The sequence below is a fragment of the Panulirus ornatus genome, chromosome 7 (genome assembly GCF_036320965.1).
Source record: "Panulirus ornatus isolate Po-2019 chromosome 7, ASM3632096v1, whole genome shotgun sequence".
Taxonomy (NCBI): Eukaryota; Metazoa; Arthropoda; class Malacostraca; order Decapoda; family Palinuridae; genus Panulirus; species Panulirus ornatus.
In genome coordinates, this window is record NC_092230.1 from 49,322,645 (window position 1) to 49,349,027 (window position 26,383).

At 40.6% G+C, this 26,383-nt stretch overlaps 1 protein-coding gene across 9 annotated transcripts in view; it reads right to left on the reverse strand.

The window, feature by feature from the left end:
* Nucleotides 1-26,383, reverse strand: part of Sap47 (Synapse-associated protein 47kD) — a 237,540-nt gene that overhangs the window by 25,428 nt on the left and 185,729 nt on the right. For all 9 annotated transcript variants that reach the window (XM_071663769.1, XM_071663770.1, XM_071663771.1 and 6 more), the window contains 2 exons: nucleotides 23,320-23,450; nucleotides 16,740-16,886 (listed from right to left, as the gene is read on the reverse strand). In XM_071663769.1, the coding sequence (XP_071519870.1) occupies nucleotides 16,740-16,886; nucleotides 23,320-23,450 (278 nt within the window). The remainder of the gene's footprint in view (nucleotides 1-16,739; nucleotides 16,887-23,319; nucleotides 23,451-26,383) is intronic.

Genomic DNA, 26,383 nt, shown 5'->3' on the forward strand with positions numbered 1-26,383 from the left:
TTGAAGAATGTATGTGAGAAATACTTAGAAAAGCAAATGGATTTGTATGTAGCATTTATGGATCTGGAGAAGGCATATGATAGAGTTGACAGAGATGCTCTGTGGAAGGTATTAAGAATATATGGTGTGGGAGGAAAGTTGTTAGAAGCAGTGAAAAGTTTTTATCGAGGATGTAAGGCATGTGTACGTGTAGGAAGAGAGGAAAGTGATTGGTTCTCAGTGAATGTAGGTTTGCGGCAGGGGTGTGTGATGTCTCCATGGTTGTTTAATTTGTTTATGGATGGGGTTGTTAGGGAGTTAAATGCAAGAGTTTTGGAAAGAGGGGCAAGTATGAAGTCAGTTGGGGATGAGAGAGCTTGGGAAGTGAGTCAATTGTTGTTCGCTGATGATACAGCGCTGGTGGCTGATTCATGTGAGAAACTGCAGAAGCTGGTGACTGAGTTTGGTAAAGTGTGTGGAAGAAGAAAGTTAAGAGTAAATGTGAATAAGAGCAAGGTTATTAGGTACAGTTGAGGGTCAAGTCAATTGGGAGGTGAGTTTGAATGGAGAAAAACTGGAGGAAGTGAAGTGTTTTAGATATCTGGGAGTGGATCTGGCAGCGGATGGAACCATGGAAGCGGAAGTGGATCATAGGATGGGGGAGGGGGCGAAAATTCTGGGGGCCTTGAAGAATGTGTGGAAGTCGAGAACATTATCTCGGAAAGCAAAAATGGGTATGTTTGAAGGAATAGTGGTTCCAACAATGTTGTATGGTTGCGAGGCGTGGGCTATGGATAGAGTTGTGCGCAGGAGGATGGATGTGCTGGAAATGAGATGTTTGAGGACAATGTGTGGTGTGAGGTGGTTTGATCGAGTGAGTAACGTAAGGGTAAGAGAGATGTGTGGAAATAAAAAGAGCGTGGTTGAGAGAGCAGAAGAGGGTGTTTTGAAGTGGTTTGGGCACATGGAGAGAATGAGTGAGGAAAGATTGACCAAGAGGATATATGTGTCGGAGGTGGAGGGAACGAGGAGAAGAGGGAGACCAAATTGGAGGTGGAAAGATGGAGTGAAAAAGATTTTGTGTGATCGGGGCCTGAACATGCAGGAGGGTGAAAGGAGGGCAAGGAATAGAGTGCATTGGAGCGATGTGGTATACCGGGGTTGACGTGCTGTCAGTGGATTGAATCAAGGCATGTGAAGCGTCTGGGGTAAACCATGGAAAGCTGTGTAGGTATGTATATTTGCGTGTGTGGACGTATGTATATACATGTGTATGGGGGGGGGTTGGGCCATTTCTTTCTTCTGTTTCCTTGCGCTACCTCGCAAACGCGGGAGACAGCGACAAAGTATAATAAAAAAAAAAAGAAAAAAAAAATATGAATATATATTATCCCTGGGGATAGGGGAGAAAGAATACTTCCCACCTATTCCTTGCGTGTCGTAGAAGGCGATAAAAAGGGGAGGAAGCGGGGGGCTGGAAATCTTCTCTTCCTGTTTATAATTTTCCAAAAGAAGGAACGGAGAGGTAGGCCAAGTGAGGATATACCCTCTAAGGCTCATCCCTCTGTTCTTAACACTGCCTCGCTAATGCAGAATAAGGCGAATATGTATGAAAAAAAAAAATATATATTTTTTTCATACATATTTCCAATATCCTGCATATATATATATATATATATATATATATATATATATATATATATATATATATATATATATATTTTTTTTTTTATACTTTGTCGCTGTCTCCCGCGTTTGCGAGGTAGCGCAAGGAAACAGACGAAAGAAATGGCCCAACCCCCCCCATACACATGTATATACTTACGTCCACACACGCAAATATACATACCTTCACAGCTTTCCATGGTTTACCCCAGACGCTTCACATGCCTTGATTCAATCCACTGACAGCACGTCAGCCCCGGTATACCACATCGCTCCAATTCACTCTATTCCTTGCCCTCCTTTCACCCTCCTGCATGTTCAGGCCCCGATCACACAAAATCTTTTTCACTCCATCTTTCCACCTCCAATTTGGTCTCCCTCTTCTCCTTGTTCCCTCCACCTCCGACACATATATCCTCTTGGTCAATCTTTCCTCACTCATTCTCTCCATGTGCCCAAACCACTTCAAAACACCCTCTTCTGCTCTCTCAACCACGCTCTTTTTATTTCCACACATCTCTCTTACCCTTACGTTACTCACTCGATCAAACCACCTCACACCACACATTGTCCTCAAACATCTCATTTCCAGCACATCCACCCTCCTGCGCACAACTCTATCCATAGCCCACGCCTCGCAACCATACAACATTGTTGGAACCACTATTCCTTCAAACATACCCATTTTTGCTTTCCGAGATAATGTTCTCGACTTCCACACATTCTTCAAGGCCCCCAGAATTTTCGCCCCCTCCCCCACCCTATGATCCACTTCCGCTTCCATGGTTCCATCCGCTGCCAGATCCACTCCCAGATATCTAAAACACTTCACTTCCTCCAGTTTTTCTCCATTCAAACTCACCTCCCAACTGACTTGACCCTCAACCCTACTGTACCTAATAACCTTGCTCTTATTCACATTTACTCTTAACTTTCTTCTTCCACACACTTTACCAAACTCAGTCACCAGCTTCTGCAGTTTCTCACATGAATCAGCCACCAGCGCTGTGTCATCAGCGAACAACAACTGACTCACTTCCCAAGCTCTCTCATCCCCAACAGACTTCATACTTGCCCCTCTTTCCAAAACTCTTGCATTTACCTCCCTAACAACCCCATCCATAAACAAATTAAACAACCATGGAGACATCACACACCCCTGCCGCAAACCTACATTCACTGAGAACCAATCACTTTCCTCTCTTCCTACACGTACACATGCCTTACATCCTCGATAAAAACTTTTCACTGCTTCTAACAACTTTCCTCCCACACCATATATTCTTAATACCTTCCACAGAGCATCTCTATCAACTCTATCATATGCCTTCTCCAGATCCATAAATGCTACATACAAATCCATTTGCTTTTCTAAGTATTTCTCACATACATATATATATATATATATATATATATATATATATATATATATATATATATATATATATATATATATATATGTATATATATATGTACAGAGCATCAGATTGGGGAAGAGCAGTGCGGTTTCAGAAGTGGTAGAGGATGTGTGGATCAGGTGTTTGCTTTGAAGAATGTATGTGAGAAATACTTAGAAAAGCAAATGGATTTGTATGTAGCATTTATGGCTCTGGAGAAGGCATATGATAGAGTTGATAGAGATGCTCTGTGGAAGGTATTAAGAATATATGGTGTGGGAGGCAAGTTGTTAGAAGCAGTGAAAAGTTTTTATCGAGGATGTAAGGCATGTGTACGTGTAGGAAGAGAGGAAAGTGATTGGTTCTCAGTGAATGTAGGTTTGCGGCAGGGGTGTGTGATGTCTCCATGGTTGTTTAATTTGTTTATGGATGGGGTTGTTAGGGAGGTAAATGCAAGAGTCCTGGAAAGAGGGGCAAGTATGAAGTCTGTTGGGGATGAGAGAGCTTGGGAAGTGAGTCAGTTGTTGTTCGCTGATGATACAGCGCTGGTGGCTGATTCATGTGAGAAACTGCAGAAGCTGGTGACTGAGTTTGGTAAAGTGTGTGGAAGAAGAAAGTTAAGAGTAAATGTGAATAAGAGCAAGGTTATTAGGTACAGTAGGGGTGAGGGTCAAGTCAATTGGGAGGTGAGTTTGAATGGAGAAAAACTGGAGGAAGTGAAGTGTTTTAGATATCTGGGAGTGGATCTGTCAGCGGATGGAACCATGGAAGCGGAAGTGGATCATAGGGTGGGGGAGGGGGCGAAAATTTTGGGAGCCTTGAAAAATGTGTGGAAGTCGAGAACATTATCTCGGAAAGCAAAAATGGGTATGTTTGAAGGAATAGTGGTTCCAACAATGTTGTATGGTTGCGAGGCGTGGGCTATGGATAGAGATGTGCGCAGGAGGATGGATGTGCTGGAAATGAGATGTTTGAGGACAATGTGTGGTGTGAGGTGGTTTGAGCGAGTGAGTAACGTAAGGGTAAGAGAGATGTGTGGAAATAAAAAGAGCGTGGCTGAGAGAGCAGAAGAGGGTGTTTTGAAATGGTTTGGGCACATGGAGAGAATGAGTGAGGAAAGATTGACCAAGAGGATATATGTGTCGGAGGTGGAGGGAACGAGGAGAAGAGGGAGACCAAATTGGAGGTGGAAAGATGGAGTGAAAAAGATTTTGTGTGATCGGGGCCTGAACATGCAGGAGGGTGAAAGGAGGGCAAGGAATAGAGTGAATTGGAGCGATGTGGTATACAGGGGTTGACGTGCTGTCAGTGGATTGAATCAAGGCATGTGAAGCGTCTGGGGTAAACCATGGAAAGCTGTGTAGGTGTGTATATTTGCGTGTGTGGACGTATGTACATGTGTGTGGGGGGGGGGTTGGGCCATTTCTTTCGTCTGTTTCCTTGCGCTACCTCGCAAACGCGGGAGACAGCGACAAAGTATAAAAAAAAAAAAAAAAAAAAAAAAAAAAAAATATATATATATATTTATTTTGCTTTGTCGATGTCTCCCACATTTGCGAGGTAGCGCAAGGAAACAGACGAAAGAAATGGCCCAACCCACCCCCATACACATGTATATACATACATGCCCACACACGCAAATATACATACCTATACATCTCAATGTACACATATATATATACACACACAGACACATACATATATACCCATGCACACAATTCACACTGTCTGCCTTTATTCATTCCCATCGCCACCTCGCCACACATGGAATACCATTCCCCTCCCCCCTCATGTGTGCGAGGCAGCGCTAGGAAAAGACAACAAAGGCCCCATTCGTTCACACTCAGTCTCTAGCTGCCATGCAATAATGCCCGAAACCACAGCTCCCTTTCCACATCCAGGCCCCACACAACTTTCCATGGTTTACCCCAGACGCTTCACATGCCCAGATTCAATCCACTGACAGCTCGTCAACCCCGGTATACCACATCGATCCAATTCACTCTATTCCTTGCCCTCCTTTCACCCTCCTGCATGTTCAGGCCCCGATCACTCAAAATCTTTTTCACTCCATCTTTCCACCTCCAATTTGGTCTCCCACTTCTCCTTGTTCCCTCCACCTCCAACACATATAGCCTCTTGGTCAATCTTTCCTCACTCATTCTCTCCATGTGCCCAAACCATTTCAAATCACCCTCCTCTGCTCTCTCAACCACGCTCTTTTTATTTCCACACATCTCTCTTACCCTTACGTTACTTACTCGATCAAACCACCTCACACCACACATTGTCCTCAAACATCTCATTTCCAGCACATCCATCCTCCTGCGCACAACTCTATCCATAGCCCACGCCTCGCAACCATACAACATTGTTGGAACCACTATTCCTTCAAACATACCCATTTTTGCTTTCCGAGATAATGTTCTCAACTTCCACACATTCTTCAAGGCTCCCAGGATTTTCGCCCCCTCCCCCACCCTATGATTTACTTCCGCTTCCATGGTTCCATCTGCTGCCAGATCCACTCCCAGATATCTAAAACACTTTACTTCCTCCAGTTTTTCTCCATTCAAACTTACCTCCCAACTGACTTGACCCTCAACCCTACTGCACCTAATAACCTTGCTCTTATTCACATTTACTCTTAACTTTCTTCTTTCACACACTTTACCAAACTCAGTCACCAGCTTCTGCAGTTTCTCACATGAATCAGCCACCAGCGATGTATCATCAGTGAACAACAACTGACTCACTTCCCAAGCTCTCTCATCCACAACAGACTTCATACTTGCCCCTCTTTCCAAAACCCTTGCATTCACCTCCCTAACAACCCCATCCATAAACAAATTAAACAACCATGGAGACATCACACATCCCTGCCGCAAACCTACATTCACTGAGAACCAATCACTTTCCTCTATTCCTACAAGTACACATGCCTTACATCCTCGATAAAAACTTTTCACTGCTTCTAACAACTTGCCTCACACACCATATATTCTTAATACCTTCCACAGATTATCTCTATCAACTCTATCATATGCCCTCTCCAGATCCATAAATGCTACATACAAATCCATTTGCTTTTCTAAGTATTTCCCACATACATTCTTCAAAGCAAACACACCGATCCACACATCCTCCACCACTTCTGAAACCACACCGCTCCTCCCCAATCTGATGCTCCATACATGCCCTCACCCTCTCAATCAATACCCTCCCATATAATTTACCAGGAATACTCAACAAACTTATACCTCTGCAATTTGAGCACTCACTCTTATCCCCCCCCTTTTCTTTTTTTTTTTCATATCATTCGCCATTTCCTGCGTTAGCAAGGTAGCGTTAAGAACAGAGGACTGAGTCTTTGAGGGGATATCCTCACTTGGCCCCCTCCTCTGTTCCTTCATTAGGAAAACTAAAATAAAGAGAGGAGGATTTCCAGCCCCCCGCTCCCTTCCCTTTTAGTCGCCTCCTACGACATGCAGGGAATACGTGGGAAGTATTCTTTCTCCCTATCCCCAGGGATAATATATATATATATATATATATATATATATATATATATATATATATATATATATATATATATATATATATATATATTTTTTTGCTTTGTCGCTGTCTCCTGCGTTTGCGAGGTAGCGCAAGGAAACAGACGAAAGAAATGGCCCAACCCACCCCCATACACATGTATATACATACACGTCCACACATGCAAATATACGTACCTACACAGCTTTCCATGGTTTACCCCAGACGCTTCACATGCCCTGATTCAATCCACTGACAGCACATCAACCCCGGTATACCACATCGATCCAAATTCACTCTATTCCTTGCCCTCCTTTCACCCTCCTGCATGTTCAGGCCCCGATCACTCAAAATCTTTTTCACTCCATCTTTCCATCTCCAATTTGGTCTCCCACTTCTCCTTGTTCCCTCCACCTCCGACACATATATCCTCTTGGTCAATTTTTCCTCACTCATTCTCTCCATGTGCCCAAACCATTTCAAAATACCCTCTTCTGCTCTCTCAACCACGCTCTTTTTATTTCCACACATCTCTCTTACCCTTACGTTACTTACTCGATCAAACCACCTCACACCACACATTGTCCTCAAACATCTCATTTCCAGCACATCCACCCTCCTGCGCACAACTCTATCCATAGCCCACGCCTGACAACCATACAGCATTGTTGGAACCACTATTCCTTCAAACATACCCATTTTTGCTTTCCGAGATAATGTTCTCGACTTCCACACATTCTTCAAGGCTCCCAGGATTTTCACCCCCCTCCCCCACCCTATGATCCACTTCCGCTTCCATGGTTCCATCCGCTGCCAGATCCACTCCCAGATATCTAAAACACTTTACTTCCTCCAGTTTTTCTCCATTCAAACTTACCTCCCAATTGATTTGACCCTCAACCCTACTGTACCTAATAACCTTGCTCTTATTCACATTTACTCTTAACTTTCTTCTTTCACACACTTTACCAAACTCAGTCACCAGCTTCTGCAGTTTCTCACATGAATTTTTTTTTTTCATACTATTCGCCATTTCCCGCGTTAGCGAGGTAGCGTTAAGAACAGAGGACTGGGCCTTTGAGGGAATGTCCTCACCTCGCCTCCTTCTCTGTTCCTTCTTTTGGAAAAAAAAAAAAATCCCAAAACCTCATTCAGTTCAGACAACATAATGTATGAAGTCTACAATGGGCTAAGCTGTCTTAAAACAGGCAGAGATATGTAAATATACTCTTTAAGGCTCCCTCTCCAAGCTATTTTGCTTTCATCATTGGTTTCAGTAATTATAATTCACTTTTCTGAAACAATTATCTAATAAATCAATGATTTTATTCACACTCTAATAAGGATCCTTAAAATTAGTCTACAGTTTAATGCCTCATGATTAAACATTTACTGTCAACAAAAACTGGGTTTGTGAGCCAGGAAAAACTTTTAGGAATAATCATTCATTGAAAAGTAATTATTATCAGAACTATTCATGGGTTACTCCAAAATATCTTTCAATTGAAAGCAAATGTAACCATCATTCTTTATTAGGGAAATTAATTATTCAAACATTTAATCAGGACACATCCAGCAGGGGCAAAGGGGTACAAGCAAAGGTGTAAGGAAAGCAACTTTCAAAAGCTTAGGAGTAAAATTGCTTCTTTATAAAAACAAAAGCATAGAAAGGCAAGAGGATATTTTCAAATTTCTTTTTAAAAGATATGGATGTCAATGAAATGTGCAAAACTAAATGAAAAGGTATATGGTATAAGGACATGAATGCTCCATGGATAATTCAGTTAGAAACACATGTGCAGTCTAGGGGTTCTTCTAAAGTGAAAAAAAAAAAAATGGTAGCAGAGTACAGAAGAAAATAAAAGGTTCAAGTTTTTACTCTAAAGGCAGGAATGAAAATCTATCTTAGCTCCATTTCCAATCCCACAGGTTGGATCAGGTACATAAAAGTCCCTAAATCACAAGAGCAACTCCTTGTGTCCTGTTTGTTTACCTACTGACTGCTGATGTGCCATATTATGTCTGAGGCATTTGAAATTCCCAAGAGTGATAAACAGTGAAGTTATAAATCAGGAAGCAGCTTCTGATAACTCACACAGTGTTTCTATATTTTTCACTCATATATTTTCAACTCAGCTGGTCGGTAAGTGGCTATTAGAATGCTAGGATGACAGAACACAACTTTTGTGCTGTCCAAGCAACAAACAAAATATTTGGAGACTATACACATGACAGCTCATATATGGATGCAAACAGATGTGGCCTTTCTTCATCTGTTTCCTGATGCTATATTGCTGACAAAGGGGGCAGCAATCAGGTGTGGGGGAAAGAAAAGAATGAACACATTATCATTTTTTCTTTTCTTTCATGGGTGGCATCGGGAATAGATGACGGCAAACAAGTACAAACACACAAATGAATGTACGTAAGGATAAAGGCAAGCAAGTACGAATATGTAAATGTGTATATATGTATATGTCTGTGTATGCGTAGGTATATGTATACGTATGTGTAAAGGTTGATATGTATATGTATAGCTATGTATAAGTGCATGTATGGGCATTAACGTATATATATGTGTATATGAGTGGATGCATTGTTCTTCATCTGTTTCCTGGCACTACCTCAATGATGCTGGAAATGGCAATCAAGTATAATAATAATTATTCATATTCATTATTCATTATGTTCTGGAAGGAGGTAAATAAAGTGCGTAAGACAAGGGAGCAAATGGGAACTTCAGTGAAGGGCACAAATGGGGAGGTGATAACAAGTAGTGGTGATGTGAGAAGGAGATGGAGTGAGTATTTTGAAGGTTTGTTGAATGTGTTTGATGATAGAGTGGCAGATATAGGGTGTTTTGGTCGAGGTGGTGTGCAAAGTGAGAGGGTTAGGGAAAATGATTTGGTAAACAGAGAAGAGGTAGTAAAAGCTTTGCGGAAGATGAATGCCGGCAAGGCAGCAGGTTTGGATGGTATTGCAGTGGAATTTATTAAAAAAGGGGGTGACTGTATTGTTGACTGGTTGGTAAGGTTATTTAATGTATGTATGACTCATGGTGAGGTGCCTGAGGATTGGCGGAATGCGTGCATAGTGCCATTGTACAAAGGCAAAGGGGATAAGAGTGAGTGCTCAAATTACAGAGGTAAAAGTTTGTTGAGTATTCCTGGTAAATTATATGGGAGGGTATTGATTGAGAGGGTGAAGGCATGTACAGAGCATCAGATTGGGGAAGAGCAGTGTGGTTTCAGAAGTGGTAGAGGATGTGTGGATCAGGTGTTTGCTTTGAAGAATGTATGTGAGAAATACTTAGAAAAGCAAATGGATTTGTATGTAGCATTTATGGATCTGGAGAAGGCATATGATAGAGTTGATAGAGATGCTCTGTGGAAGGTATTAAGAATATATGGTGTGGGAGGCAAGTTGTTAGAAGCAGTGAAAAGTTTTTATTGAGGATGTAAGGCATGTGTACGTGTAGGAAGAGAGGAAAGTGATTGGTTCTCAGTGAATGTAGGTTTGCGGCAGGGGTGTGTGATGTCTCCATGGTTGTTTAATTTGTTTATGGATGGGGTTGTTAGGGAGGTGAATGCAAGAGTTTTGGAAAGAGGGGCAAGTATGAAATCTGTTGGGGATGAGAGAGCTTGGGAAGTGAGTCAGTTGTTGTTCGCTGATGATACAGCGCTGGTGGCTGATTCATGTGAGAAACTGCAGAAGCTGGTGACTGAGTTTGGTAAAGTGTGTGAAAGAAGAAAGTTAAGAGTAAATGTGAATAAGAGCAAGGTTATTAGGTACAGTAGGGTTGAGGGTCAAATCAATTGGGAGGTGAGTTTGAATGGAGAAAAACTGGAGGAAGTGAAGTGTTTTAGATATCTGGGAGTGGATCTGGCAGCGGATGGAACCATGGAAGCGGAAGTGGATCATAGGGTGGGGGAGGGGGCGAAAATTCTGGGAGCCTTGAAGAATGTGTGGAAGTCGAGAACATTATCTCGGAAAGCAAAAATGGGTATGTTTGAAGGAATAGTGGTTCCAACAATGTTGTATGGTTGCGAGGCGTGGGCTATGGATAGAGTTGTATGCAGGAGGATGGATGTGCTGGAAATGAGATGTTTGAGGACAATGTGTGGTGTGAGGTGGTTTGATCGAGTAAGTAACGTAAGGGTAAGAGAGATGTGTGGAAATAAAAAGAGCGTGGTTGAGAGAGCAGAAGAGGGTGTTTTGAAATGGTTTGGGCACATGGAGAGAATGAGTGAGGAAAGATTGACCAAGAGGATATATGTGTCGGAGGTGGAGGGAACGAGGAGAAGAGGGAGACCAAATTGGAGGTGGAAAGATGGAGTGAAAAAGATTTTGTGTGATCGGGGCCTGAACATGCAGGAGGGTGAAAGGAGGGCAAGGAATAGAGTGAATTGGAGCAATGTGGTATACCGGGGTTGACGTGCTGTCAGTGGATTGAATCAAGGCATGTGAAGCATCTGAAGTAAACCATGGAAAGCTGTGTAGGTATGTATATTTGCGTGTGTGGACGTATGTATATACATGTGTATGGGGGTGGGTTGGGCCATTTCTTTCGTCTGTTTCCTTGCGCTACCTCGCAAACGCGGGAGACAGCAAAAAAAAAAAAAAAAAAAAAAAAAAAAATTCATTATACATGATCAATGTTTCCTGCATCAACAAGGTAATGCCAGGAAACAGACAAAATGAGTCACAAGGTAGGGAAGGGGGCAAAGGTTCTAGGAACGATGAAGAATGTGTGGGAAGAGAGAACATTATCTCGGAGAGAAAAAATGGGCATGTTTGAAGGAATAGTAGGTCCAACAATATTATATGGGTGCGAGGCATGGGCTATAGATAGGGTTGTACGGAGGGAGGATGTGTAAGAGATGAAATGTTTGAGAGCAATATGTAGTGTGAGGTGGTTTGATTGAGAAGTAATGAAAGGGTAAGAGAGATGTGTGGTAATAAAAAGAAAGTGGTTGAAAGAGCAGAAGAGGGTGTGTTAAAATGGTTTGGACATATGGAGAGAACCAGTGAAGAAAGGTTGACAAAGAGGATATGTGTCAGAGGCGGAGGGAACATGGAGAAGCGGGAGACTAAACTGAAGGTGAAAGGATGGAGTGAAAAAGCTTTTAAGCAATCAGGGCCTGAACATGCAGGAGCGTGAGAGGTGTGCAAGGAATAGAGTGAATTGGAATGATGTGGTATACCAGGGTCGATGTGCTGTCAATGGACTGAATCAGGGTATGTAAAATGTGTGGGGTAAACCTTGGAAAGGTCTGTGGGGTCCGGATGTGGATTTGGCACATTACACATGATTGCTAGATTGAGTGTAAATGACTGTGGCCTTTTTTATCTGTTTTCCTAGTGCTGCCTCGCTTAAGCAGGGCGTAGTGATGCTATTTCCTGTAGGGTGGAGTAGTGCCAGGAATGGATGAAGGCAAGCAAATGTGTGTGTATATATGTATATGTCTGTGTATATGTTCATATGTATATGCATATGTATGTATATGTGTGTGTATGGGCATTTATGTATGTATATGTGTATATGAGTGGATGGGCCATTCTTTGTCTGTTTCCTGGTGCTACCTTGCTGATGCCAGGAAACAGACAAAGAATAGCCCATCTACTCATATACACGTGTATATTCATTTTTTTTTTTTCATACTATTCGCCATTTCCCGCGATAGCGAGGTAGCATTAAGAACAAAGGACTGGGCCTTTGAGGGAATATCCTCACCTGGCCCCCTTCTCTGTTCCTTCTTTTGGGAAAAAAAAAAAAAAACGAGAGGGGAGGATTTCCAGCCCCCCGCTCCCTTCCCTTTTAGTCACCTTCTACGACACGCAGGGAATACATGGGAAGTATTCTTTCTCCTCTATCCCCAGGAATACCCTATCCCAGGAATATATATATGTATATGTATATTCATAAAAGCCCATAAATGCACATATACATACATATACATATCAATATACACACATATACATACACATACCCAGACATATACATATATACATATGTACATATTTAAACTCGCTTGCCTTCATCCATTCCTGCTGCTACCCCGTCCCACAGGAAACATGGTGCATATAGTGCATAAGAACGTGCACTTTCATAAAAACACATAATACTTTCCAACAGCCAGGATTTGAACCCAGGACCTTTTGTATGGTTGTCTGGAATGCTAACAGACAGGCTATGGTCCCTAACAGGGAAATAACTATTCGATTAGAAGTAATTGAATACTCTTCATCTCACATCCATGAGCAATAGGGTCTACACCAGTCAAATCCTATCAGGCTCACATTGCCAGCAACTAGCACTTTACAGAACCTGACTGTACAAACACAGAGGTATATGAACATGCACTTTCATACAACACATATACCCTCCAATTGCCAGAATTTGAATCCAGGGCCTTTTGCGTGGTAGTCAGGAATACTAACAGCTAGGCTACGATCGCCCCTAATAGGGAAATAACTACTTGATTACAAGTAACTGAATACCCTTCGAGCCTGATGGGATTTGACAGGTGTACACCCATTGATCATGGATGTGAAATGAAAGAAACCATGAGAGAAATTCACATCTTTTGTGAAGCTTGCACTGGTTATGATATGAGGTTTACAATATGAATATGAAAAATAAGAAGCTTGAGACACAAGAACAATGAGAGTTGTAGTACTGATAAAACATACTACACTGGCTGGCCTTTTCTTCACAAATTGTAATGCTTTTCTCTGTTTTTTTCAACTAGTATTGGAATAAAAGACTCACCACAATGATCTGAACACATGAATATCAATATCAAAATATATCCTCCTTGCGTAATCTTACCAACTGTGTCTCCCTTTATGGTAAATGTGCTTTCACAGATATATCATAGTATGGATCAAATCAATTTGTTACTCTCAGCAAACTGAGTTACTGTCTGCAGAAATGGAGTTAACTGACTGTCTGTTATACTAAGGAGTAAAATGACTTGCACATTTGAGTTGGGCTTATTGATACACACAAGTTGAATCAGCTCACAAATAACAAATTTTCAGCAGGTGTTGCAAAGAAGAGATCATTCTTTAGTAGTTCTGACTTTCTCTTTTACAGCCCTTATGCTAACTTTTGTCAGAAAGGTCTTGCAGTACAGGATTTTGTGGTTCATTATTAAGCAAAGAAACTCCCCAAACCATGAATATCTCTCTACAAAGAATGAAATATGTCCATATTTAACAGCATATAAAGTATACACCTAGTCACACAGCTGCTTGCTGATGGAATCAATGCAAATCATACTATTACATAAAGAGCTGTTTACTCCTGGTTTCCCACAACAGCAGAGGCAGCATACTAAGGAGAGGAATAGTAGAAGCAAGTAAGCAAAACAGAGATCCTGAAACATTAATTGTTATAAGACATGAGTCTAAGGATGTGACACAAAAATGAATGAAGTGAAATCTGCCTATTGTTCTGGCTAATAACACCTGAACAACCTTCAACATAAAATCTCAATGAAAACCCAGAAAATACACTGGTTCTAAAATTATGATATTCCTTTTTGCAGTTTCCTGTTGTTTTGGAACAGATATGACCTCAAACAAAAATGCACAGGACTTATAGCTCATTGCAAGGATACTGTTAAATGCCTATGCAGTATTAAGTACAAAATCCTACTCTGACAATTTCCTTACATTTTATCATTCCTGTACAAATCATTCAAAATACTGAAAACCTTGTAAACTTTACAGTGAGCTCATCTTTTTTAATTCACATATGTTGCATTCATCATTCTTCTTATAACTATTGTCTGTGAAGTGTGAAAACTGAGATTTGCAATACAATTCAAATTTCCAGAGGTCCTTTTTTCTACATCTCTTTATGTTACTCTCTTCATACTGAGTGGTAATGAATATCCAAATCCAATGAAGTATTCATCTTATAAAGAAAAAGGTAAGTGCAGCACATTCATAATTTACAGTAATAGGAAAACTATACACAATAGTGTACAGATTCATACGGGTCCATTACTTGTTTAAATTTCCTCATTCACTTCCTCCAGCTCATGTTGCTTTTCTTCTCCCAGTATTCATCTGATCAGCTTCCAACATCTAAACTCTCTTTGTGTCCACAAAATATCAAAATTAATAATTTCAAAATCCATTTCAATTATCTTTCTTCTTATGCACTTATTCCTCTTTCTATCCAATCTCAAAAATCCCATATCCATTTCAAATATTTCAGAAAATTTATTCATTGTTAGTTATCTTTCAACTAAAGAGAGAAAGAAATCCTGAAGCAGCATTAAAACCTAATATACGAGGCAATCCCCTAAAGTGACGTTGACACAGTGATTCCATTTCTGTCACTGAAAAAAAAGCGGAGTGGGCTGCTTTCATTGTCAGGGTTTATTTACAGAACAAATCCTATTACAGCAAAACCTGTTATCCTTGATTTAAGGAAACAAAACATTCAATACAATTTTTTTTTTTTCAATTTCTAATATCCAAAATCAAAAAATTAAAAAAGAAAGTAAAATCATTTTAAATCATGTATGCACTGCTCACAGAGATAAGTACTAAACACCCAGTGTTTAGTGATGTTGGTGATTGTTTACCATCCCTCATGCACCTTCTAATGAGGTTTTGTGTGCTGGTCTTGTACATTTGTGTGTTTTGTGCACCCTGGATTACTATTGTGGACAATGGTCTCTTTCAGGCCATTGCCAGACAGCTCCTCACAGGCATCAACTTCTTACATAAGGTGAAAGAGTTACACTTCAAACCTCAAAAAGAAGATGGAGTTGTACAAAAGGCTGGCTAAGGGTATGTCCAAGGCAGCACTTATGAAGGACTTCAATGTTAGCATGTCGACTATTTATGACATCACCAAGCAGCAGATGATAAAGGCATTTGCTTTCATATATCAACATTTCCTCTATATAAAAATTTTTCAAATATTACAATAGTTGAATAATAAATGATATTCAAATAACTCAAATGACTGGAAATTTTGTCATCCCAAATGGCAAATTTTCCAGCCATACTGGATAACAGAGGTTTTTCCGTAGTTGCTTATGGTGGGGATGTTGTGTTACCAGCAGCAGCTGGTCCAGTCTTTGAAGTCAGATTGCATGATTTGCTACCTTGGTAACCCTGAGGTATTGATAGCATAAGGATGAACCTTTTGCTCAATGTCCTTGTTTTTAGTGATATTTTCACTATTTCTATTCTGGGGGAAACCTTTCCTCTAAGATAAACGTACCATAAGTCTTAAGAAGTTGGCCTAGGAAGAAAAGGCCTTAATTCTTGCTGGGAAGTAAGAAAATACATCTACAAGTGATATTTCAATATGAATGGGTAGGGCTTAGTTCACTATGCAGATGCATTTCTTTTGCTTCCATCTCATCATCCCTCCCTGAAAAACTGGGTCTAGTCAACCTAAGAAGACCAGTATGGTGACTGATTATGTGATAAAATGAGAGGTGTAAAACCCATCCCTATCAAGACATCTGTCTCCCTTATGATCTTCCTCGGTCACCTTGACTCAGTTTTTCAAGGATGGATGACTTAGATGAAAGAAAAAAGTGTCTGAATGGTGAAATTGGCACTGCCAGTGTCTTGAAAGCCTGCTTATAGACTCATTTTCTCAATTCCAGCAAAACTATGGGCCTCTTCTTACTGGGACAACTTCTCTGGACCCATGGTTAGCTACAGGCAGATGAAAAATATCACATTGAACAGAAACAGCAAAAACATCACTCTTAACACAAGGACAGTGAAAAAAGTTATATCCCAACTCTCAATACCTCTTGGTAACAGAGTCAGCAAATCATGTCATCAGACTTCTAAGACTGTAGCATACTACCAGAGATGCTTTTGCCTCACCATACGAGTAACAAGATTTGCTCTGCAAAAAACTCTGTTGCATGAAGGTCTTATTTCAAATAGTAATTATCAGGTTTTCTTTTTTGTTGAGATTGTATGTATGTAAAATGTCATCAAAAGTAGCATCAAATACATAATCACAATTTGTAAGACCACTGCTTCAAATTGAAAATATGTAAATCTAATCTGGCACCAATCCATGAATGTCAACCAGAGAATGTTCTATTAATGAATGTTTTCTTTTCCTGGCTCAACCCATCTAATTAGGATTCTGTATGCCCAGCTTACCAGAGGGTTTAGTCAGGTTGGAGATCCCTCGTTTCACCTCCTCTAGATCTGTAGATGATGGCTGGAAAGAGTCCGAGACAAACTCACTGTCTCCTCCATGGCTAGGGCTGTCTGGGTGTTCCACATCATCATCCTTACCCTTTGTTCCTGATGAGATATTTACACTAAGAAAACCAAAGCCTGTTTAGGGGAAAAATAAAGTCTCACAGGGCCACAATGAATCAACATGCAATCACCTGGTGCCTCAAGATTACTCTAAAGGTTTCTATCTATCAACTCTAATTTCAATTCCATCTACCTAAGGCTTGTCAAATTCATACAGCCTTTCAGTTCACTTACACACATCCTCAACTTTTGTCCAGCGTGCTAAATCATTTCATAAAGTGAAAATATCTTCATTCAAACCCTTCACTTTGACACACAAATTAACATCAATGCTCATTATCAAAATGTATATCTTTTGTATCCTAATTTGAAATACCTCTAGCAATAAACACTTCACTTACAGTATTTGTCCATTTATTTTATAATGGATTTTTTGTATTTCAAGAGTACTACCATATACTTTCAGAGATCATATGCCATGCTTTCGAGATGGTCAAAATAACATCATAACCCTCAAAATGTGATGCACACAAGAAATGATGCTCACCCAGTGTGGGAAAAAAGTTCTCCCCTTACAAAATATATCTACATCATATGTAACTATAGAAAATATGCAGAAAAAAGTAGCATACTTTTCTCTATATTGGTAGTGAGTTGAAGGGAAAGGGCCCGAGCTGGTGGCATGAATGCTCCTTATTCATATAAGATGATTACAGATCTTCTTGATGTAATTTCTTTCTTCATACATCAAAATATACTGCAAACTTCATGGTTTCCTTTTTATATGTGATTTTACTCAACCTAGATATATCATCTATGTATTTCTATTTCATATATGTATTTCTATATATCATGAAAATTATTTACATGTCTACAGATCATGTTCACACAAATGAACAAATGAAAAATATAAAGATTAATAATTTTTTATCATATTTTTTATCATACTATGTCGCTGTCTCCCACGTTAGTGAGGTAGAGCAAGGAAACAGACGAAAGAATGGCCCAACCCACCCACATACACATGTATATACATACACGCCCACACACACATATATATATATATGGAGTGAAAAAGATTTTGTGTGATCGGGGCCTGAACATGCAGGAGGGTGAAAGGAGGGCAAGGAATAGAGTGAATTGGAGCGATGTGGTATACCGGGGTTGATGTGCTGTCAGTGGATTGAAGCAAGGCATGTGAAGCGTCTGGGGTAAACCATGGAAAGCTGTGTAGGTATGTATATTTGCGTGTGTGGACGTATGTATATACATGTGTATGGGGGGGGGGGGGGTTGGGCCATTTCTTTCGTCTGTTTCCTTGCGCTACCTCGCAAACGCGGGAGACAGCGACAAAGTATAATAAAAAAAAAATAAAATATATATATATATATATATTTTTTTTTTTCATACTATTCGCCGTTTCCCGCGATAGCGAGGTAGCGTTAAGAACAGAGGATTGGGCCTTTTTTGGAATATCCTCACCTGGCCCCCTCTGTTCCTTCTTTTGGAAAATTAAAAAAAAAAAAAAAAAAAAGAGAGGGGAGGATTTCCAGCCCCCCGCTCCCTCCCCTTTTAGTCGCCTTCTATGACACGCAGGGAATACGTGGGAAGTATTCTTAATCCCCTATCCCCAGGGATATATATATATATATATATATATATATATATACCTATGCATTCAAACGTACACATACATATACAAACAGACATATACATATATGCACATGTACATATTCATTCACTTCCACTTCCATGGTTCCATCCACTGCCAGATCCACTCCCAGATATCTAAAACACTTTACTTCCTCCAGTTTTTCTCCATTCAAACTTACCTCCCAATTGACTTGACCCTCAACCCTACTGTACCTAATAACCTTGCTCTTATTCACATTTACTCTTTACTTTCTTCTTTCACACACTTTACCAAACTCAGTCACCAGCTTCTGCAGTTTCTCACATGAATCAGCCACCAGCACTGTATCATCAGCGAACAACTGACTCACTTCCCAAGCTCTCTCATCCACAACAGACTTCATACTTGCCCCTCTTTCCAAAACTCTTGCATTCATCTCCCTAACCACCCCATCCATAAACAAATTAAACAACCATGGAGACATCACACATCCCTGTCGCAAACCTATATTCACTGAGAACCAATCACTTTCCTCTCTTCCTACATATACACATGCCTTACATCCTCGATAAAAACTTTTCACTGCTTCTAACAACTTTCCACCCACCCATATATTCTTAATACCTTCCACAGAGCATCTCTATCAACTCTATCATATGCCTTCTCCAGATCCATAAATGCTACATACAAATCCATTTGCTTTTCTAAGTATTTCTCACATACATTCTTCAAAGCAAACACCTGATCCACACATCCTCTACCACTTCTGAAACCACACTGCTCTTCCCCAATCTGATGCTCTGTACATGCCTTCACCCTCTCAATCAATACCCTCCCATATAATTTACCAGGAATACTCAACAAACTTATACCTCTGTAATTTGAGCACTCACTCTTATCCCCTTTGCCTTTGTACAATGGCACTATGCACGCATTCCGCCAATCCTCAGGCACCTCACCATGAGTCATACATACATTGAATAACCTTACCAACCAGTCAACAATACAGCCACCCCCTTTTTTTAATAGATTCCACTGCAATACCATCCAAATCTGCTGCCTTGCCGGCTTTCATCTTCCGCAAAGCTTTTACTACCTCTTCTCTGTTTACAAAATCATTTTCCCTACCCCTCTCACTCTGCACACCACCTCGACCAAAACACCCTATATCTGCCACTCTATCGTCAAACACATTCAACAAACCTTCAAAATACTCACTTCATCTCCTTCTCATATCACCACTACTTGTTATCACCTCCCCATTAGCGCCCTTCACTGAAGTTCCCATTTGCTCCCTTGTCTTACGCACTTTATTTAACTCCTTCCACAACATCTTTTTATTCTCCCTAAAATTTAATGATACTCTCTCACCCCAACTCTCATTTGCCCTCTTTTTCACCTCTTGCACCTTTCTCTTGACCTCCTGTCTCTTTCTTTTATACATCTCCCACTCAACTGCATTCTTTCCCTGCAAAAATCGTCCAAATGCCTCTCTCTTCTCTTTCACTAATAATCTTACTTCTTCATTCCACCTCTCACTACCCTTTCTAATCAACCCACCTCCCACGCTTCTCATGCCATGTGGGGGAGGGGGGCGAAAATCCTGGGAGCCTTGAAAAATGTGTGGAAGTCGAGAACATTATCTCGGAAAGCAAAAATGGGTATGCTTGAAGGAATAGTGGTTCCAACAATGTTGTATGGTTGCGAGGCGTGGGCTATGGATAGAGTTGTGCGCAGGAGGGTGGATGTGCTGGAAATGAGATGTTTGAGGACAATGTGTGGTGTGAGGTGGTTTGATCGAGTAAGTAATGTAAGGGTAAGAGAGATGTGTGGAAATAAAAAGAGTGTGGTTGAGAGAGCAGAAGAGGGTGTTTTGAAATGGTTTGGGCACATGGAGAGAATGAGTGAGGAAAGATTGACCAAGAGGATATATGTGTCGGAGGTGGAGGGAACGAGGAGAAGTGGGAGACCAAATTGGAGGTGGAAAGATGGAGTGAAAAAGATTTTGAGCGATCGGAGCCTGAACATGCAGGAGGGTGAAAGGCGGGCAAGGAATAGAGTGAATTGGATCGATGTGGTAAACCGGGGTTGACATGCTGTCAGTGGATTGAATCAGGGCATGTGAAGCGTCTGGGACAAACCATGGAAAGTTGTGTGGGGCCTGGATGTGGAAAGGGAGCTGTGGTTTCGGGCATTATTGCATGACAGCTAGAGATTGAGTGTGAACCAATGGGGCTTTTGTTGTCTTTTCCTAGCGCTACCTCGCACACATGAGGGGGGAGGGGGATGGTATTCCATGTGTGGCGAGGTGGCGATGGGAATGAATAAAGGCAGACAGTGTGAATTGTGTGCATGGGTATATATGTATGTGTCTGTGTGTGTATATATATGTGTACATTGAGATGTATAGGTATGTATATTTGCGTGTGTGGACGTGTATGTATATACATGTGTATGGGGGTGGGTTGGGCCATTTCTTTCGTCTGTTTCCTTGCGCTACCTCGCAAACGTGGGAGACAGCAACAAAGCAAAATAATAATAAAAAAAACACATTCGTACTTGCTGCCTTCATCCATTCCAGTCGCCACCCCGCCACACATGTAATGGCACCCCCCTCTCCCACCCACACGCGTGCACAAGAGGTAGCGCTTGGAAAAGACAACAAAGGCCCCATTCATTCACACTCAGTCTCTAGCTGTCATGTGTAATGCACCGAAACCACAGCTCCTTTCCACATCCAGGCCCCACAAGACTTTCCATGGTTTACCCCAGATACTTCATATGCCTTGGTTCAATCCACTGACAGCACGTCCATCCCAGTATACCACATCATTCCAATTCACTCAATTCCTTGCATGCCTTTCACTCTCCTGTATGTTCAGGCCCCGATCACTCAAAATCTCTTTCACTCCACCCTTCCACCTCCAATTTGGTCTCCCACTTCTCCTCGTTCCCTCCACCTCTGACACATATAACCTCTTTGTCAATCTTTCCTCACTCATTCTCTCCATGTGACCAAACCACTTCAATACACCCTCCTCTGCTCTCTCAACCACACTCTTTTTATTACCACACATTTCTCTCACCCTTTCATTATTCACTCGATCAAACCACCTCACGCCACATATTGTCCTCAAATATCTCATTTCAACACATCCACCCTCCTCCGCACAACCTTATCTATAGCCCATGCCTCGTAACCATATAACCACTATTCCTTCACACATACCCATTTTTGCTGTCTGAGATAACGTTTTCACTTTCCACACATTCTTCAACGTTCTCAGAACCTTTTAACCCCTCCCCCACCCTGTGACTCACTTCTGCTTACATGGTTCCATCCGCTGCTAAATCCACTCCCAGATATCTAAAACACTTCACTTCCTCCAGTTTTTCCCCATTCAAACTTACCTAGCAATTGACTTGTCCCTCAACCCTACTGAACCTAATAACCTTGCTCTTATTCACATTTACTCAGCTTTCTTCTTTCACACACTGTACCAAACTCAGTCACCAGCTTCTGCAGTTTCTCACCCGAATCAGCCACCAACACTGTATCATCAGCGAACAACAACTGACTCACTTTCCAAGCTCTCTCATCCACAACAGACTGCATACTTGCCCTCTCTCCAAAATGCTTGCATTCACCTCCCTAAAAACTCTATCCATAAACAGATTAAACAACCATAGAGACATCATGCACCCCTGCCGCAAACCAACATTCACTGGGAACCAACATGAAAAATTATTTCTTTTATTATAAAATTGATTGCAATAGTTTACAAATAAATCTGGCTTCCTGCACTAATGATACAATTAGATTCTTTGACAATTCAATGATTAGAGATAAGAGATATTCTTTTCAGCTATGTTGTTCTACTGCTGGTGATATCTATAGATAAGATATGGAATCATACATCAGCTGTGAATTTGAAACAATAACACCAAAATCTTTGGCAGTCTTGCAGCATGTTGAAAAGTATTATGTTACTAGGTCTTGCATCAGGTTATCTTTTCTTTGGAATGCATCTTAGGTTATAAAACTGAAATCTCTTAGTATTCTCTACAAACCATTCCTTCTCTCTGCTTTAAACTACACCTCACTTGCCTGGTCATCCATCCTGTCAAATGCAAACACAACAAACAGTACAGAAACTACAAAAAAACCTCTCTCTCTCTCTTTTACTCTCTCTCTCATATATTTTCAAAGGCAATACATGGCTAAGGTGTACTGTGGGTACAAGCATTTGATGCTCTCAGGGTGATTTGGTCTCTGAGACTAGTGTTTATAACAGTGTAAACACCATCAACCTGCCTAAAGTGTGCCTTACGCTATCTTGAGGAAAGAATGTTCTTTCTTTACTCTTCCAGATTGCCAATCCCCAGGCACATGTGAGTTACATCTTTCTCACGTACATTCTAGACACCACCCATCTTTCCAACATTACAAGTACTGGTTTAACATTTCAAAAGACTTGTCATGTTCAATGCACAACTTGCATACTAAAATAATTAAACACTTACTCTTTGTTGTCCTTCACTCACATCACATGGACATACACACAACATTACCACACTTCTTGACCTATACTCCTGCCTAGTCAGTGTGCCCAGCTCCCTGAAAGCTGCTACAGCCCCAAAGAATGGGATCCTAAAGCAGGAGAGTAAGTATATCTGAATATTACAGATAAATATGTTTTGATAAACAATCATTTTCTTTATGTTCAGGTTTTCAGAAACACAAACCAAACATATACTACAGAATGCCTGTACAGTAATAAGCAAATGAAACTGAACCACTACATTGCAGACTGAAAACAATGACAACTGCCATATATATACCTTTGTCTCCATCAGCAGAGGTCTTGTTAGCAGCATCTACACCTTCCCTTTCAAGTGATGACAGTTCTGTGCTTTGCCTGATGAGTCCCACACGGTAGAAATAGTTCCTCCAGAATGTTTCCTCATTAATGCTGTGAATTATTTAAAATTACAGAAGATAGTTTCCATTTCATCATCAAAGCTGTAAATTATCCTGTATTTATAAATATTTATAAATAATGCGGTTAATTATGTTTCCTAAATGTCGTAGCATCATTCAATCATCCATATAAAAATACATATAATCAATAAAACATAAATGGTCATTAAGACATGAAACCTCTTTATCAGGCTTATCAATTACATACAATAAATGGTCATCAAGACATGAAACCCCTTTATCAGTCTTATCAATTAAGTACATATTGTTTTGTCTTTATATCTCATTACTGAACTAACACACTTAAGAAAGGTTGTTAATTAGTCAAAACCACATTCCTCATTTACAATGTTACAACTTAAAATAAGACTGTGAATCCAGCAAAAATTCACAGACATCGTTTATCAGATCAGTAACTTCAGAACCATCTAGGAAAACCTATATATGAATGAATATATGAAAATGATTTCATCAAAAATTCTACTCATCTATGGTAAAAAAAATGTTTCAAAAAACAATACTTACCTTCTGTAGCATTCAGAAAGTATTTAACATGACATTGTTCTTTTACAAATATTTTGATGTGCACTCATAATCAGGACAACCCATACAATTTGAGGGTACTTATATATCACAACAGATAAGCTTTGAATATATAATTCCTAATTAAAGTAATTCTGGTTATTTGGAAACATAACTATAGGTTTTGAAAACATATAAAAAGCTTTTCCTAAGAGATACTGTGTCACTAGCATGAAGTGTATTCCCTTGGAATATATGGGTCAGGATTCTTCCTATCCTTATGATATAGTGAGGAGGCATCAGCCTCTGTTCACCTCTTGCAAATGCCCCTAGGTATTCAAAGCAACTTGCTCATCTGACAGGTTCACACTCTGCCATTTGACTAATGCCAATGACTCACCTCCTACTAGTAGCTTGGAGTTCACAATTCATGGATTGTGAATGCCAACCCAAAGTGGTCACTGGGATGTGCTAGATAAATGTTTGTCATACTGGAGGGATAGGGGATGTCTAGAGCATGAATGGGAAAGTGTAACTCTGTTTGGGGGTGGTTGCATATGGATGGATGTCAAAGTGGGGCAGTGTTTAAGACTGAGTTCAGAGGATTCCTGTTAAGTGCTTGTTGGGTCATTTTAGTGTGTATGTGTTTTATCAGTGTTGCTTTCACTGGGGGTGGGTGAATCTCTGAGTAGAGGCTGCTGAAGTGTGATGCAAGGGTGGCTTTTTACTTATGCTTAGAGGTTAGTGGTAAGTTATGAAGCGGCATGGGTCTAGTGCTGCTATAAAGAACTGAGTACTGAACATGCTGAGGTGGGACTTTATTGGCAGGATCTTTCTTTCACTGTGTAAGTGTTAAGAATTTGTTCTGAGTGCTCTGTTTTAAGTAGTCTGCAGATGTTATAACTGCTTATGAGAGGGTAGAAGACCAAGAAGGTGAGCATACTTTAGAGTGGAAAACATAGTTTGTTTGCAAAAGATGCTAAGAGATTCTTTTTCTTCTCCAGATCTGGTGCCACTTAATGTTCTCAGGGCACTCAGTTTGTGTGTTGCATTTGTGATATTAGTGAGAGAAGTGAGTGAAATAAGTATGCCATATGTGATGCCCAGAATGGTTGGTGTTTTGTTCAGTGGGAGTGACTGCCCATTCAAGGTGACTGAAGGGTGTGAACTGGATTGGCATCTGTGAGGATGCACACATTCTGTTTGGGTGAGCTATTGTTCCAACTGTGTAATAGAGTGATGAATATTTGTTGTTGCTGCTGTGGTTTCAGGATGCCATGTGATTATGAGGTCATCTGCATATGAGACAACCTTCAAGGTATGGTTTGCCTGAGGTAATGGGAGACCATGCAGGAGGAGACTAATGAAGGTTGGAGAAAGAACTATTCCTTGGGGAACTATAATGTAAAGATTAATGGTTTTAGAGGTAAAACAACTGTGACTGATTCTGGTATGGCAGCTGGCTATGAAATTGGCCAACCACATTTTATCAATATGGAGAGAGGTAAAATTAACTTTTGAGTGAGGATGTGTCAAGGGACAATGTGAAATGCTTTATTAATGCCTACTACTACTACAGGTACACCACTGAATTTCTAGCAACTGATGGTTCGGCACCACCTTTAGCCCGGGCAAAATTACGTGAGGGAACTTGAAATTACCGTGGCCACCAGACTAGTTTACTGGGCAGCCACAGATGGCATTGTGTGTAGGGCACACTTATTTACATTCTTTACACTGCACTTGTTGGTGGTGATACTGCAATTCTGTGAGATTCTTAGCTTATTTTGCTTAAATCTAACCCTAGCTATGGCTTCTAAGACATGTGAAAGTATCAGTTGTGGTGTCAAACGTAAACAGAAGTCCATATCCATCCACGATAAAGTAGAACTGTCGTAAAAAATGAACTGTGGTGTTTCGGAGTGTAAGCTGTGCGACATCTACAGTACTGGTTCATCAACTGTTTATGATATAAAGAAGCAAAGGGAGAAAATACTGAAATTCTATGTAGACAACAATTCCAAGAAGCAAATGATTATCAGAAAAACTATGAAAGATGGGAAGAGTACTGAGCACGATCGAGTGATGATGAAATGGTTTCGACAGCGTCAGTGTGATGGAGTGGACTTGTCAGGTAGCATGATAATGGACCAGGCTAAGTTGTTCCATGAAGGACTGAAATTACAACATGAGTGTGACTATAGTGAAGGATGGCTTTAAAGATTCAAGAAGCGTCATGGAATTTCCATGAATAAAGTGTGCTGAGAAAAGCAGTCTGCAAATCATAAAGGAGCTGCTGAGTATGTGGACAAATTTGCGAAAGTTGTAACTGACAAGCACCTCAGTCCTGAGCAGGTGTATAATGCAGACGAAACTGCATATTCTGGTGATGCACACCTAGGA